We start from the raw sequence: 17,101 nt of genomic DNA, 5'->3' as shown, positions 1-17,101 counted from the left end.
AAAAAAAAAAAAAAAAGGAAAAAAAAATTGCTAACACATTTGAAGCCTTTGCATAACCCTACCACCACCTCCGGAATAAACAGTACCCTGAATTACTTGGTATTACCAAAAAAACTAAGATAATTACAATCCTCAAAAAAAAAAAAAAAAAAAAAAGAAAGAAGGGAAAGAAAATGCTGTAATATGCTGTAATTCTGTGCAGCACACCTGTGGTTGCCTGCATACACCACCCTCACCTTTCCCTACATCGGGGAGCACTGATCACCATTTTTTCTTTGGTGTCTGTGTTTACCTGATGGCCGCTCTCACACTTTGCACTTGAATAAACTTTTAACTGGATCCTGAGCTGTTTGATTATATTAAATTGACATTTTGATGATCCAGAGACTCTAAGCAGGCCTCCTGAGATCTATGCCTCTTTGCTGACATTCGGAGCTTTGGTGTCTACAGGAGTGGCTTTTGCTCCTTCCCACCTCATTGGAACTGGCAGGGGGCTCTGCCAAGGCTCCTCTCAGGTTTTGAATCTCTCTGGCTTTGACTGAGATTCAGACTTTACGCAAGCAATCCAGTTCTATGCTCCACAGAGCTGGAACTGAAGCTCTACTTTAAGATAGAAGTTTTGTTTGCTTGTTTTGCCTTTCACAGATTTATGACGTTCAATTTTCTTTGAAGTTAAGGTTTGTTGAACTACTTGCTAGACTTTGTATGGCCCTGTCTGTCATTCGAATTTGGTCAGAGAACAAAATAGGTTCTCTCTCTGAAAACAGAAACTGAATGTTTGTGGCTTTAGGTAAATTTGTGGTTTTAGGCCAGGCCCAATGGCTCACACCTGTAATCACAGCACTTGAGAGGCTGAGGCAGGTGGATCACTTGAAGCCAGGAGTTTGAAACCAGCCTGGCCAACAGCAAAACCCCATCTCTACTAAAAACACAAAAATTAGCCAGGTATGGTGGCATGTGCCTGTAATCCTAGCTACCTGGGAGGCTGAGGCCGGAGAATTGCTTAAACCCGGGATATGGAGGTTGCAGTGAGCCCAAATCATTCCACTGCACTCCAGCCTGGGTAACCAAGTGAGACTATGACTCAAAAAAAAAATTTTTTTTGATTGTGGTCTGCAACTGGACCCAGGTTGGTGACCCAGGTTTTGGAGCTCAGTTAAAATTGACATTTAAGTTTTCTTCTTGAGTGACCAAAAATTCACAAAAGGGTTCATATGAGGACGTAAGTCCCAAATGCAAAAGACCTTGTTCCTCCCAGAAGAAAAGCACCTTAGGTGATTGAGGTCATGTAAAGATGTCAGAGTTCATAGCTTGGGATGTGTAACTATGCTCTAGGGAAATCTCAAAAAAGAATATGCAAGGAAATCTGCCCGGTGGGCACACATAAGGAATTGGGCTACCGGTGCCTTAAACCCCCAGAAGTTTCTGGGTTTCGTTGGGACACATAAGAGGGGAGAGGTGACTCATGGGTGAAACTTTGAGGAGTAATCACTATTAAGCAGCACACTAGACCCAAAACATCCCCTTTCAATCTTTGGTCAGTTTAAAAGAGGATACAAATTATGGTCAACTGTTCATTTAAAACAAAGTCCTCTTTAAGGGAGGACCCACTTTTAGAAACTCCAGCTAAATTTATGTACAAGACTTATGGTGCCACCTCCTGTCTATATATATACACATATATATATATGTATATATATACACACACACACACCCTACATACATAAATATGGGTGTATGTGTGTCTGTTTTATGAGGCAGGGTCTTGCTCTATCACCCAGGATGGAGTGCAATAGTACGATCTTGGCTTACTGCAACCACCACCTCTGGGGCTCAAGCAATCCTCCCACCTCAGCCTTCCAAGTAGCTGGCACCACACGCACACCCCCATGCTGGGCTAATTTTTTGAGTTTTTGTAGAGACACTCTCACTACGTACTCCTGAGCTCAAGTGATCCTCCTGCCTCAGCCTCCCAAAGTGCTGAGATTGCAGGTGTGAGTCATCGCACCTGCTACCTCCTGTCAGTATTGGGAAAAATGGTCTTATTTGACACAGGAAGATGCTGAATTACAATGGCCAAAGTGGGGTACTTGTGAAATGCCTAAGTTAGTTTGCTCACATGCACAATTAGAAAAAGCCAGCTCTAGAATTAAATAATATAATTTGGAGAGTTATTTCCAATGCTACCCAGAAGCATGCAAAAGCTGCTGTGACAGAGTTCTTTTCCTATAGAAAGCAAATGAAAAGCTCTCTAAAACTTTAATTCAAAAAAGCTGCTGAAACTGCTGCTTCTCCTCCTCCTGCTCCCCCTTCTCTCTATCCCTCCTTATCAGAACTACCTTGCCCAGACTGACCTTCTCTTCCTTCTCCTCCCCTTCCACCTGCTCCCACTTTTTTGGCTTCATTTCATGAACATCCAGTATCTGGTAGAGGGAAACCTGCTTTAGTTTATCAACCATGGTCTAAGGTAGAACTTAAAGGCATAGTAAATTATTCCCCAACCCTCACCAGGATCCTATTGGTTTTGCTAGAGAATTTGAATTAAATATCTGAGCTTATGGCCCTGGTTATTCTGATTTACATCAACTAACTCACATGTGACTATCAGAAAGTAAAGCTAAAGATTAGACAGACAAGGCCCATTATAGAACTCTCTTAGAAGGCCAGGTGCGGTGGTTCACGCCTGTAATCCCAGCACTTTGGGAGGCTGAGGTGGGCATATCATGAGATCAGGAGATCAAGACAATCCTGGCTAACACGGTGAAACCCCGTCTGTACTACAAATACAAAAAAAATTAGCCGGGTGTGGTGGCGGGCGCCTGTAGTCCCAGGTACTCGGGAGGCTGAGGTAGGAGAATGGCATGAACCCGGGAGGCAGAGGTTGCAGTGAGCCGAGATTGTGCCACTGCACTCCAGTCTGGGCGACAGAGCGAGACTCTGTCTCAAAAAAAAAAAAAAGAAAAAAGAAATCTCTTAGAAGACTTTCATAAATGCTCAGGACTGTAGGCAGACACACAAAACTGCAAAGGCTTTGCTTCAAGCCACTCCTCACTGTTTCAAAGAGTAGTAGACTGTAGTAAAATACAACAAGGTCAACAAAATCCAGATGAGTCAGTAATATCGTATTTTGAGGGTTTGAGTAAACTTAAACAATATTTGGGTTTATCTGAAGAAAGCTACGCTAATAATCAAAATGATACCCTTCTCAACTCCAGTTTTATAAATGGGTTAGATGAAGAATTAGCACTAATAGTGAAAAGACAAAACCCTCGCTGGGCCACTTCTCAAACTCATAATTTGGTCAGTCTTTCTGACCAGTTGTCTCATAACTGAAGATGAAACTGAGAAGGAGGCCAAACAAAAGAGCAAGGCTAATAAAATTATGAATTTACAGTGGAAACAAATGTCCACACAATTTGGACCTTCAAAATATCCTTATAAATCCCCAAGTAGACCTAACCATACGCTTTCAATTAATTCAAAAAGCCTGATCACATTAAAAAGAACTGCCAAAAAACTAAAAAGGAAAGAACAACAGGTGGAGGCAGAAACTAAAAAATGGGGGTGCTCCATCGAACTTAAAAGGGCCTTTCCTTTTCTCCTTAATAACACTCTGGGAGAAAAGAAACTCCCCTTACTGATTTCATCCCTCATTCTGTGGAAGCATTGCTAAACTCACAACACACTTAACATTATTCAATGAGTAGACTAGCTTCATAGGAAGTTTCACTTCTTTTAGCTTATCATGTGACCATCTCTAGATGTAATAAGCTAAATATTGCAACTCTTTTTCCTTCACTTTCAGATGAAACACCACATAATTGCATAATTCTAACTGATAAACTTTTTTTCTCCTAGGACTGATCTGCAAGAGACTTTTCTTACTTAGGCTGATGTTGTTCGGTTTACAGATGGATGTCATTTAAAGGATGAATCTGGAACTTACTGTAAAGGTTTACGCAATAGTGTCTTTAACAGAAGAAATAGAAAGTGCTTACCTTCCAGAAGCCACTTAGATTCACTTCTGTCCTTGTACCACAACTGGGTATTGAAGATGTCATTCGCCATATAGAGGTCCTAACCAATTACACACAAAAGGCCCTAAATGACAGCCACATGAATGTCTCATTGTTAAATAATGAAGTTACTCTCTTGAGAAGACTGTATTACAAAATTGTATGGTCTTAGACATACTGCAGCCCAAGGAGGAACCTGTGCTATGACAGAAACTGAATGCTGTGTTTATATCCCAGATGAATCAAATAATGTTACCAAAGTAATGACTGATTTGAAAAACTCTAATAATTAACCTTTCGGGTCCAAAACCCTCTCTAAGCTACCAGTTAAGTAGTTGATTTGGATCTTGGGGACCTTGGTGGCAAAAGCTGTTATGTATTTTAGGAATTATCATAGTTTGTGTTTTGTCTTGCCTTTGTCTACAGAGCTGTTATGGTATTTAACTGCAATTGGGTCAACACACAGCTGAGAAAATTAGAACAAAGACTACTCAGATAATTGTTTGTTTGAAGAGGCAGCCATGTAGCCTGAATCAGGTTCCAGAACTACTTTCTCTTGTTGCTTTATAATTCGGACTTGGTCCTTTCCAATTTCCCCTCCTCCTTGGGATGTGACTGCCAGGAAGGAGCCTTCCTAGTGACATGAGGTTTGATCAAATACACGGCCTGAGAATATAATTCTTCTATAATGCTTTCTCCGAAAGCTTTTGAGGAAAAGGGAAAATGTGAAAAGAAAATTTCAGCACCTTCCAAACATATTATGCCAAGGGGAAAAGTTAAGCCCTGTAAACTAAATCACAGAACATGGCTGTTTTTCTTCTCTGGTGCATGACTGTTGCTTCCTGATCTTTGTGTTGATGTTATATATTAACCAGATTTTTATTCTTTATTCAGACTAAACGACGTTGGAGATAGAGACCCTTGTGATTGTTACCTCTTTACAACAGAATATTAAACATCCCCCTTAGAGTATAATCAATAGTAGTTAATTGAATCTTCTGTGTACGTTAGCCTCATCTAGAAAATGCTGTAATTATGTACAGCACCCCTGTTTTTGGCGATATAAACGACCCTCACCGTTCCCTACATCAGGGAGCACTGATCACCATTCTTTGCTGTCTATGGTTCCCGGGATAGCCGCCCTCACACTTTGCACTTGAATAAACTCTTTCAATTGGATCCCTGAGCTTTTTAGGCTGACATTAGTTAACTAACAAGATGTTAGTTCTTCAGTCTGTTAATTCTGAGGGGTTGACCAGAGGACCTGTAAGGTCTCTTCCAACTCTAACATTTCACGATTTCGTGAATTTAAAGACTATGGTTGCCCCTGCATTAACTGGGTTCCGGAGTAAGATAGATAAATTAAGTCATCCAATCGACAAATATTTATTACAGTTCTCTATTGTGTGTAGATGTATCTGTGGAAATAGGAAACTGTATTTTGATGCACTCCTGCCTCCAAATCACAGAACTACAACTCCTTCAGCAGAAATTTTCTAAGCTTCCCGCACCAGCCAGAGACCAAGATTCTGCGGTGCACGCAGCCAAGGGTTGCTATGGAGTCCAACGCGGCCCAAAACGGAAGTGGTCCCTGAAAATTTCCTTCCCAGAAAACTTGCATTTGAAAAACAATGCCATTCCAATTCGCCTTTTCCTAAAGTAAACTCATAAATAGAGACACAACCAAACTTTCGCTCTCAGCACAGAGAACGACGCTCTCCTCCCAAGAGGAACCGCTGCTCTTCCGCGGCAGAAGCTGCACGGAACCAAGAAGCCGCGGGCGCTGGTTCTCCAACGAGCTTTTCTCCCTGACGTACCAGCCTCCCGGCGGGGTTGCCGTGGAGACAGAGCGTCCTGTGTGGATGCGGCGAAACGCTGAGGCCCGGCCTTTGCTGTCTGGAGGGGACTCACAAGACCGACGTCAAGATGGTTAGTGGCTCTGAATAGTGAGGGATTACTTTGAGTAGGTCCTGAGGCTGGCGATTCGAGGTTCCCAGCACACTTCTGTGTAAAGTCTAGGTGTGTCCGCAGAGGGTAATCCCCAGCTCTCCCTGTGTTCCCACGGGGACAGGGATGCAACTGTAAATACCTCGATGCTTTCTTCCCTCCTGCTTCTCCATTTACCCACATCTAAACCACTCGTGGGATGGGAAGCAGAGGAAGGGAAAGCTGAGATGACAGAAGCTGTGCGAAAGCATCTCTAGCCAGTGAAGATAAAGTTGGGAGTAGCTGTTTGGTCCTTCCTAAGTATTGGGTGATGGCTCTTCTACTAGAATACCTGTTACAAAGCAAGTTTGAATAGGCTTCCCTGGGGTTCGTTGTTAAGGATTTGACTTATAACTTTTTTTTTTTTTTTTTGAGATGGAGTCTCGCTCTGTCGCCCAGGCTGGAGTGCAGTGGCGTGATCTCAGCTCACAGCAAACTCCGCCTTCAAGTTCAAGCGTTCTTCTGCCTCAGCCTCCTGAGCAGCTGGGACTACAGGCACCTGTCACCATGCCCGGCTAATTTTTGTATTTTTAGTAGAGACGCGGTGTCACCATGTTGACCAGACTGGTCTCGAACTCCTGACCTCATGATCCGCCCGCCTTGGCCTCCCAAAGTACTGGGATTACAGGCGTGAGCCACTGTGCCCGGCCTTGACTTTTAAACTACAGAGCTGCCACTCTCAGTTTAAATCTGATAATCAGAATTGGACCATACAGCTGTCTTTGTTTCTTTTACAGATGCTTTCAAGGGCCAAACCTGCTGTAGGCAGAGGCGTACAGCCCACTGACAAAAAAAAGAAGAAAGGTAGGAAGATTCCAAAACTAGAGGAGCTACTTTCAAAAAGAGATTTCACTGGAGCTATTACCCTATTGGAGGTAATGCCCAAAGAACGTTGCTTCTTAGCATGTGAATACCAGAATGTAGATGAATGATTAGGTGAGAATGCTGGTTGCTCTGCTGTTGTAATAGGTGCGTGCATTCTGGGACTTCCTGTACAAATCCCCTGTAAATCTAGTCAGGCACAGATTCCGGATTCTAAGTTAACTATAAACCTGATAAAAAATGAACTAAAAAACTAAATTTGGCTGGGCGCAATGGCTCACACCTGTAATCCCAGCACTTCGGGAGGCCAGCGGGCGGATCATGAGGTCAAGAGATCAAGACCATCGTGGCCAACATGATGAAACCCCGTCTCTTAAAAATACAAAAATTAACTGGGCATAGTGGCACACACCTGTCGTCCCAGCTTCTCGGGAGGCTGAGGCTGGAGAATTGCTTGAACCTGGAAGGTGGAGGTTGCAGTGAGCCAAGATCATTGCACTGCACTCCAGCCTGAGTACAAGGCAAGACTCTCTCTCAAAAAACAAACAAACAAACAAAAAAAGAAAAACCTAATTTCTTGAGGGCCACTTTTGAGTATGTCTAGTTCACTAATGGTGATTACAATCTAAAAATGTGAAGGGACATTTAATACAATGTCATTTCACACATTGCTTATCCCAACCCTTGACCAATGTATGATTTTTTTCCTATTATGTGTTCTGAAATTTTGATCAAATTTAAATAATTCTAACATGCTTATGGTTGAAAATATTATAGCCCCAGAAAATATTTCAAATCTCCATGGCAGTAGTTCTCACCTTTTAATATACATTGGAATTACCTAGGGTACTTAATAAGATATTGATTCCTGGGCTCCTGCTGTAGGTCTGCAGTGGTGCTCAGGAATCTGCATTTTCAGGTGAGTAGTCTAAGTGCCTGATGGAGATGGTCCCAGGAGACTGCGCTTTGAAAAACTGCTTTGTGGGAAGCACATGTTACAGGAGAGTGAAGCGTTGCACCAAAGAATGAAGAGTTCTGACAGCATGGTCTGGTTGTGTTGTGCCACAGTCATTTCTCTTAAAATGCTACTCCATCCATATTACTCTGAATCTACTGTTAATAATTGTTATAATTAGGTTTACATGTATTTCTCCATCTTCCATGTATAGTTCACTTTCTTGTTTTTTCTCTTTTTTCTTTTTTTGAGATGGACTTTCACTCTTGCCACCCAGACTAGAGTGCAATGGCGCAATCTCAGCTCACTGCAGCCTGCACCTCCCTGGTTCAAGCAATTCTCCTGCCTCAGCCTCCTGAGTAGCTGGGATTACAGACGCCCGCCACCACACCCAGCTAATCTTTTGTATTTTTAGTAGAGATAGTGTTTCACCATGTTGGCCAGGCTTGTCTCAAACTCCTGGGCTCAGGTAATCCACCTGCCTCAGCCTCCCAAAGTGCTGGGATTACAGGCGTGAGCCACTGCGCCTGGCCTAGTTCACCTTCTTACTAAGTGCTCTGGTATTGAACATGTTGTTTAGCTTTTTAGGCATCAGCCTTCTCATCTTTGCATTGGGGGAGTTGGCATGGAGGAACCTTCTAGTTCTGTGAATCAGTGGACTGAGTGCTATATATCTATTTCCGTCAGTCTGTTTCCCTCTTTTTTCTCTAAGACAGTGACCATATTTTCCTTATTGTATAACACCAGGTTGCCTTTATTTTATTTTATTTTTGAGACAGGGTCTCATTCTGTCGCCCAGGCTGGAATGCAGTGGCGTGATGGTGGCTCACTGGAGCCTCAACCTCCCAGGGCTCACACGAGTGTTCCACCTCAGCCTCCCAAGTAGCTGAGACTACAGGCATGTGCCACGATGCCTGGCTAATTTTCATTTGATTGGCTATTTGTGTGTGTGTGTAGAGATGGGGGTCTCACCATGTTGCCTAGGCTGGTCTTGAACTCCTGGGCTCAAGGGATGCTCCTGCTTCTGGCCTCCCAAAATGCTGGGACTGCAGGGCCAGACTGCCTTTAAGTTGGCAGGGAGGCTCTGCTCTTTGCTTACATTCTTAGGTAGTTGGTTGGAGTAACATGCTGCATGGGAATGGAAACTGCTATGGTTTAGGGTGAGGAAGTCTCATGCGCTTTCCTGTAGCTCCAGGGAATTCAGGGAGACCTCACATGAGAATATCTCCAGAATTAAGGCACTATACTCAAATTCATAGCATTTGGTATGAGGAGGATTTCTAATGTTGTAGAGTTAGCTACAGGAGTAAATTCTTAGTCCAGACAAGAAAGTATCAAAGGGATGTCTTCATCTTGTAATGACTGAGGCTCCTTAAGTTCTATAGTGATGCTCTGTAAATATGTGTTGGCTCACTATTTGATTTATCACCCTGTAGAGTGAAAAAAAAATCTTATCTTACCGTGGAAATTCAGAATTCTCTGTCAAGATCTCAGTCCTTTCCTCCAAAATAAGGCTTTTCTTTTGTTGGCTGAGGAATTCATAAATATTTGTTCACAATGGACATAAGTGAGGCCAAGTCTTCTGAACATCCTTAACTCTTGTAGACCTGGTAAGCTAGCCTGCTCAAGGGTAATAGAAAGATTTAATGGCTAGTCCTCAGTGAAAGGTTACAACCTATTAGTAAATATATGTGTGTGCTAATGCAATAGGACTGAAGCGGGAGGTTAAATGCAGTAGAGCACAGAGGGTGACAACATGAGCTTTGGAGTCAGGCATTTCTTTAAGTCCCTGACAGCACACATACTGGCCATGTGGCCTTGAGTTCATGGTTCAGCCTCTCTAACCTTCAGTTATTTGGCTCTAAATATTTTACATAATTCTCTTCCTTATATATCACCCAGAATTGCTAGGCAACAAAAATGCTTTCTGGAGTATAATATCAGTTAATACAGAAAGCCAAATGTGAAATATTTGAAAATATAAATTTCTGTGACAATTAGAAGATACTTGTCCTGTAGGCATAGGTTTAATTAAACCTCATATTGTCATGCTTCTAATACTTAGATTGCCTGTTGTTCGTTAGTAACCCAACATAGCATTTTTTTTTAAACAGAGAGTTTACTATTCAAATTTTCATGCTTTTTAAATACATTTTTAACCTGAAGTTCAAACGTCATGTTGGAGAAGAAGAAGAGGATACTAATTTGTGGATTGGATATTGTGCCTTTCACCTGGGTGACTACAAGAGAGCTCTGGAGGTTAGTGTGAAAAAATTTTTTTTGCAAACAGAACTGTGTTTAAAATGTTATTAAACTTTATATTATAATAATACATGTTCATGGTAAAATTCAAACAATGCAGAAGGAAACAAAAAGAAGTTACCTATTTGCATTCCTCAATTATACTTGTTAATGAAGGCAACCACTGACTGTTTAAAAATTTATGGCTTCAGTAATCATCTATATGTTAATATGTTCTATTACAGTAGTTTCCCCTTGTCTATGGTTTTGCTTCCCGAGGTCAATCTGAGTTACCCGAGGTCAATCTCAGTCTAAAAATAGATGAGGACAGTATAATAAGATATTTTCAGAGAGAGAGAGAGAGAGCAAAAGAGACCACATCCTCATAACTTTTATTACCATATATTGTTATCGTTCTATTATCCATTATTGGTGTTAATCTCTTATTGTGCCTAACTGATAAATTAAACTGTATCATAGGTGTGTATGTATAGGAAAAAAAACATAGTATATATAGGATTCAGTACTATCCAAGATTTCAGGCATCTACTAGGGATCTTTAAACATATCCCCTGTGGGTAAAGGAGGGCTACTGTATATGTACATGTATCTTGTGTACTTTGTACTTTTACATGCATACTAATGAGATTGTACAACATATTGGTATTAGCATTTATTAAGTAAATCTTCAGAACAGGAAAATTAAGCCATTATGATAAAAACTTTCATGAGTCTTCTCTCAAGAGAATTTCGCTTTTCCTTTGCTTGGTTATTTTTAGACATAGGACCGATTATATTTATATTTTTACAAGTAGAATTGTTTTGGGGAAATTGTTTTTCTTGGTCATTGTAAATCCTACCCATCTACCTACCCATCTATAATAGTTAATCAGTGGGATTATGGATTTACTTTCTTTTTTTTTTTTTTTTTGAGACGGAGTCTTGCTCTGTCGCCCAGGCTGGAGTGCAGTGGCACGATCTCGGCTCACTGCAAGCTCTGCCTCCTGGGTTCAAGCGATTCCACTGCTTCATACCACCACCGCCACCCGCCCCGGGAAGCTGGGACTACAGGTGTGCGCCACCACGCCCGGCTAATTTTTTTGTGAGTTTTAGTAGAGATGGGGTTTCACCATGTTGGCCAGGATGGTCTCGATCTCCTAACCTCGTGATCTGCCTGCCTCGGTCTCCCAAAGTGCTGGGATTACAGGCGTGAGCCACCACTCCCAGCCACATTTCCTGCATATTCTCATTCTCAAGATGTAATCTAAGCAAATTTGAAGAACCCCCGTAACTAAAATGAAAATATTCGAGGACAGGTAATGAGGAGGCGAAATGAAGAACAAAGGAACAAAGTTGGTGAAGGGAAAGGGAAGATGTGAAAAGGACAGAATAGAGGCTGGCAGTATTTGTAAAAGGCATAGGAGGATAGAAAGAACAACCCACATGTAGTAAGAAAATGAAATAAAGGCACCTGGGAAAGACTGATAAAAAGTGAGAGTATATGGAAAATGTCGTTGACAAAGTGAGTCTCAGAAAGTATTCTTAGCAGGAAAAACAAAACATTTTAAAAACATGAAGCCTCCCTCGATGCCAAAAAAGCCAGAAAGCAATTAGAATGAAATGAAACTTGTCGTGTATTAAAGCCATCAGATTTTAAGTTAACTGAACGTGTGAATTTCTTAAAGGGTATCTTGTATGTCTTTTTTAGTTGGCAGAAATAAAATGTTTCAGTTGCTTTTTGTTTCTATTGTTTGTTAGTCCCTATCAGTATTAATTGGGGGACAAAACCCACAAGTATGAGATTATATGGACAACAGCCCTGCAGATGTAGGATTGAGCTTTAGCTTCAGCATTTAACCTTTTCAGGTATAGAATAATTGCAGAGCATGTAGGATTCCCTAAATGTGAAGTTACTTAATCTCAGTATGAAATCCTATTCCATTATGGAAGAATGGCCCATCAATTGCTTTGCTGCCAAAACGAGATCACTGCTTACTATGTATTTCAGGAATACGAAAATGCTACAAAAGAGGAAAATTGTAATTCTGAAGTCTGGGTGAACCTAGCTTGCACCTACTTCTTTCTTGGGATGTATAAACAAGCTGAAGCAGCTGGATTTAAAGGTAAAGGGGCTCTTATATCTGATATTCTTCATTCATAGTGAAGAGTCGTTTTGAAGATTTTAAAACTTAATGTATTCCTTTTTCTCTTGAGAAAAAAACTTGATATTAGAAAGCTAAAAAAATAGCTTTAGTCCTCAAAGAATATTGGATTTGAGTAACGATGTTTAAAGAGAGTTAGTGCTACACCCCACCAGGCTACAGCCAAAAAGCAGAAGGACAAAAGAAGAAAAAGGGCCAGGTGTCTTTCTTAGGCCCTGTCACGGGAGGATGGGCATGCTGTTAGTGGTAGTTAGGTATAGTTTTGTTCAGGCTCTTATGGCTGTGAACTTTATGGCTGCTTTTCCTGTTTCTTTCTTTTTTTTTTTTTTTTTTTTTGAGATGGAGTCTCGCTCTGTCGCCCAGACTGGAATGCAGTGGCTGGATCTCAGCTCACTGCAAGCTCAGCCTCCCCGGTTTACTCCATTCTCCTGCCTCAGCCTCCCGAGTAGCTGGAACTACAGGCGCCCGCCACCTCGCCCGGCTAGTTTTTTTGTATTTTTTAGTAGAGACGGGGTTTCACCATGTTAGCCAGGATGGTCTCAATCTCCTGACCTTGTGATCCACCTGTCTCGGTCTCCCAAAGTGCTGGGATTACAGGCTTGAGCCACCGCGCCCGGCCCTGCTTTTCCTGTTTCTAAGTGAGAAACCCAGAAATTTCAGTTTGAAGAATCCAGAAATCATCCCTTCTGCTTTCTTACATACGATATTCATCTCAGGACAATTGTACTCAAATTTGAAAATAAGAATAAAAGGGATACATGGTAGAAAAAGTTAAAGATGGCTGGGCGCAGTGGCTTACGCCTGTAATCCCAGCACTTTGGGAGGCCAAGGCGGGCAGATCACCTGAGGTCGGGAGTTCGAGACCAGCCTGACCAACATGGAGAAACCCCATCTCTACTAAAAATACAAAATTAACCAGGTGTGGTGACGCATGCCTGTAATCCCAGCTACTCGGGAGGCTGAGGCAGGAGAATCGCTTGAACCCAGGAGGTGGAGGTTGCAGTGAGCCAAGATCGAGCCATTGTACTCCAGCCTGGGCAACAAGAGTGAAACTCCATCTCAAAAAAAAAAAAAAAGTTAATTAAAGGATGAACCAAATTAAGTTCAAGGAAATGCAGAGAAAGTGGGCACTGTAATGTTTGATAGGGAAGAATGTATTCGAGGTAGAATTAATTTATACATACAAAGAATTTTAGCCCAAATTCTTGGCAGACATGGAACTTGGACTTTTTTTTTTTAATACTTTAAGTTCTAGGGTACATGTGCAGAATGTGCAGGTTTGTTACATATGTATACATGCGCCATGTTGGTTTGCTACACCCATTAACTCGTCATTTACATTAGGTATATCTCCTAATGCTATCCTTCGCCCTCCCTTTTTTTTTTTTAAAGACATGGTCTCACTATGTTGCCCAAGCTGGAGTACAGTGGCTATTCATAGGTGTGCACATAGCATGCTATAGCTTCAAACTCCTGGGTTCAAGCCATCCTCCAGCCCCAGCCTCCTGAGTAGCTGAGACTGCAGACAATGCCCGCCACCACACCCAGCAAAGCCTTTCTTGATTTGTACCCAAATTATTTCATATGTACCAATGTAGTTTTTCCTAATTTAGTTATTAGGTCCTTTATGTTACTTACTTAATCTCATATTTCTAGGCTTTATCTGTGCTAAGAACAGTGTTAGACACATATAAGGTGATCATGGTAGCTATCTCTATTTCCATATAATTTTTTCTTTTTTTCTCTCTTATACATTGAAGTATGACTTTTTCTGTAAAAGAGATAGAATCGGGTATCCAGAATCAGAAAGTTTTCCAAGAGTGCAAAGGAGATTTGGAACTTAAAAGCCGTTAACATGGCCGGGCGCGGTGGCTCAAGCCTGTAATCCCAGCACTTTGGGAGGCCAAGACGGGCGGATCACGAGGTCAGGAGATCGAGACCATCCTGGCGAACACGGTGAAACCCCGTCTCTACTAAAAAATACAAAAAACTAGCCGGGCGAGGCGGCGGGCGCCTGTAGTCCCAGCTACTCGGGAGGCTGAGGCAGGAGAATGGCGTAAACCCGGGGGGCGGAGTTTGCAGTGAGCTGAGATCCGGCCACTGCACTCCAGCCCGGGCGACAGAGCCAGACTCCGTCTCAAAAAAAAAAAAAAAGCCGTTAACATTTTTGCTTGACTGCCTGTTTCAGTATAGCACATAATTATGCTAGAAAATCTGTGGAATAGAGACTGGGCTAGTATTTAGGAAAATATGGCAGTATAATTGTGGAAAAGGAGATATCAGAAGGAAATAACAAAGAATACTGGGACTAAGAGGTGAATGAGAGTGGATTCATGCACACATTGAGATGACCATGGGGGTCTATTACCACTGTTTGGTTTGGTATATGAACACAGAGGTGTTATATGAACACACAGGCTATTACTATAACCATGCATGTGGAGTGTTGTGTTGTGGATCACTGTAATAGGATCAGGTAGAGCAACCAGTGGAGAAGAGCAGAATCTTAGCATATTTCTCTTCTAGTTCTTGATGCTGTTTCTGCTACTGTAGGTGGAGACCAGACTCAAACAATATGTATTCTTTTTTTTTTTTTTTTTTTTGAGATGGAGTCTCACTCTGTTGCCCAGGCTGGAGTGCAGTGGCGTGATCTCGGCTCACTGCAAGCTCCGCCTCCTGGGTTCACACCATTCTTCTGCCTCAGCCTCCCGAGCAGCTGGGACTACAGGCGCCCCGCACCACTCCTGGCTAGTTCTTTGTATTTTTTAGTAGAGATGGGGTTTCACCGTGTTAGCCAGGATGGTCTTGATTTCCTGGCCTCATGATCCGCCCGCCTCTGCCTCCCACAGTTCTGGGATTACAGGCGTGAGCCACCGCGCCCGGCCAACAGTATGTATTCTAGCTGAGACATATTAGGATCAGATAAATAAGGATTTGGGAAGATTCATCCGAGTCTCATTTCATTCCTACAAGGGACTGCTAGACTATTGAATTCTTTAATAAGCAGCTTGGATTTTTTTTTCAGCTTCAAAAAGCCGACTCCAAAACCGCCTCCTCTTCCACTTGGCTCACAAGGTATTTATGTTCTCATTTCACATTTTTTTTGTTTTAAAAATATTTTTATTTTTCTTCCTTCTTGTTACTAACACTAGTGAGAGATAATTAATTAGAAATTCTTGTTAATAGTTTTCTAGAACAAGTGGAATATAACTGTTAATTGTATAGGATATTCTCCTCTATCAATGTTCTTTACCCTCTGAATTTATTCAGAGATGTTAGGTTTTATTTCTCCTTAAGCAACAGTCATATAAGAAGTTTAGACTGGGCATGGTCGCTCACGCCTGTAATCCCAGCACTTTGGGAGGCTGAAGTGGGTGGATCACCTGAAGTCAGGAGTTCGAGACCAGCTTGGCCAACATGGTGAAACCGTGAGTCTACTAAAAATACAAAAAAAATTAGTCGGGCTTGGTGGTGCACTCCTTTAATACCAGCTACTGAGGAGTCTGAGGCAGGAGAATCAGCTGAACCCAGGAGGCAGGGGTTGCAGTGAGCCTAGATCGTGTCACTGCACTCCAGCCTGGGCAACAGAGCGAGACTCTGTCTCAGAAAAAAAAAGTAGTTTAATTTGTGTCAACTATCCTATTATCTCTTAGGGAACAGACTCAGAGTCACCTTGTCCTGACTCCTAGAAATAAATATACACTTTTCAGAATTGCTGTATGGTAATGATTTTGATAATGATAAAATAATTTTTTAAATAATATTTTTTCAAATTTTTAATTTTAAATAATTGTTTAATTTATTTAAAAAATTGTTTTATAGCATTCCACCAAATGCATCATATGTGCCTTTATTTATTCACCATTTCCTAGTTATTTGACTTTTAGATTATTTATAATTTTAAAAATTTATAAAAATGTCATTCTGAACATCCCAGAAATGGACATACCTATTGGGTATGAGCAACTTTAAAAGTTTTAATTGATATTGCTAAGTTGTTTTACAGAAAGTTTAATCATCTACAGGCATTATATGAAAATAATTATTTTTGGTACATTTAGAAATTCCACATCACAATTGTCACTTTGTCTCTTTCTCTTTTTAGTTTTGCTTTACATGTTTTTCAGACTGTCATTAAGTGCACACAAACTTAGAATTGCTAGTAGACTGTCTAGCAATAGTGTCTTCCTAGTAGACTGAAACGTATATTATCATGAAATAGCTCTCATCTCTAAAAGATTTCTCTTTGTCATATTTGTAGGCTATACTAGCTCTTTTGGTAGCATTTGCCTATTATATCTCTCATCTATTCTTTTACTTTCTACCTTTCCATGTCCTTAAATTTAAGGTGACTCTTATAAACAGCATATAAATGAGTTTTGTGGGTTTTAAAATCCAGTTAAAATCTTTATTTAAAAAAAACCTCAGTATATAATCCGTTTACTTAATGTATTTACAAATACGGTTAGCTTCGTAACTACCATTCTGTTATTAGTTCTCTGTTAGCCCAGCTGGTCCACGTGGTCTGTGTTCCTTTTTCTCTCCTTTCTTGTCTTTTTTTGGATTGATTTTTAAAACTATATATTTCTCCTCAATTGGCTTGCTAGTTATATACATTCTTAATATTATTTTAGCAGTTACCATGTGTCTTTTGCATACTAAAAAGTTTGATATTAATTAGTACTTTTACCAATTTCTAGAAAATTAAAGGACCTTAGATCATTTAAACTCATTTACTCTCCATCTTATGTACAAATTTGAAATGTATTTTAAGTGTCTATATATTTCTAAGCCCATAAGACTGTTTTAGTACTGTTTTATGCAGTGAATATTCATTTATACTTAGCCATATTTATCCTTTCCATTGCTCTTCATTTCTTTTGTTTTTTTTTTTTTTTTTTTTTTTTTTTTTTTTTTTT

At 40.9% G+C, this 17,101-nt stretch overlaps 1 protein-coding gene across 5 annotated transcripts in view; it reads left to right on the top strand.

Moving 5' to 3' along the window:
* The first annotated feature begins 5,834 nt into the window (after nucleotides 1-5,834).
* Nucleotides 5,835-17,101, top strand: part of TTC26 (tetratricopeptide repeat domain 26) — a 67,158-nt gene continuing 55,891 nt past the window's right edge. For 2 of the 5 annotated variants that reach the window (XM_011995470.1, XM_011995468.1), the window contains exons 1-5: nucleotides 5,835-5,945; nucleotides 6,740-6,877; nucleotides 9,946-10,038; nucleotides 12,029-12,143; nucleotides 15,208-15,257. In XM_011995470.1, the coding sequence (XP_011850860.1) occupies nucleotides 5,943-5,945; nucleotides 6,740-6,877; nucleotides 9,946-10,038; nucleotides 12,029-12,143; nucleotides 15,208-15,257 (399 nt within the window). In that variant the 5' untranslated portion in view covers nucleotides 5,835-5,942. The remainder of the gene's footprint in view (nucleotides 5,946-6,739; nucleotides 6,878-9,945; nucleotides 10,039-12,028; nucleotides 12,144-15,207; nucleotides 15,258-17,101) is intronic. The other 3 variants (XM_011995472.1, XM_011995471.1, XM_011995469.1) reach the window with 3 other exon arrangements.

The sequence above is a fragment of the Mandrillus leucophaeus genome, unplaced genomic scaffold, assembly GCF_000951045.1.
Source record: "Mandrillus leucophaeus isolate KB7577 unplaced genomic scaffold, Mleu.le_1.0 Scaffold49, whole genome shotgun sequence".
NCBI lineage: Eukaryota > Metazoa > Chordata > Mammalia > Primates > Cercopithecidae > Mandrillus > Mandrillus leucophaeus.
Note: the sequence above shows the minus strand (reverse complement) of the source record. Positions and strands in the feature narration are given on the sequence as shown.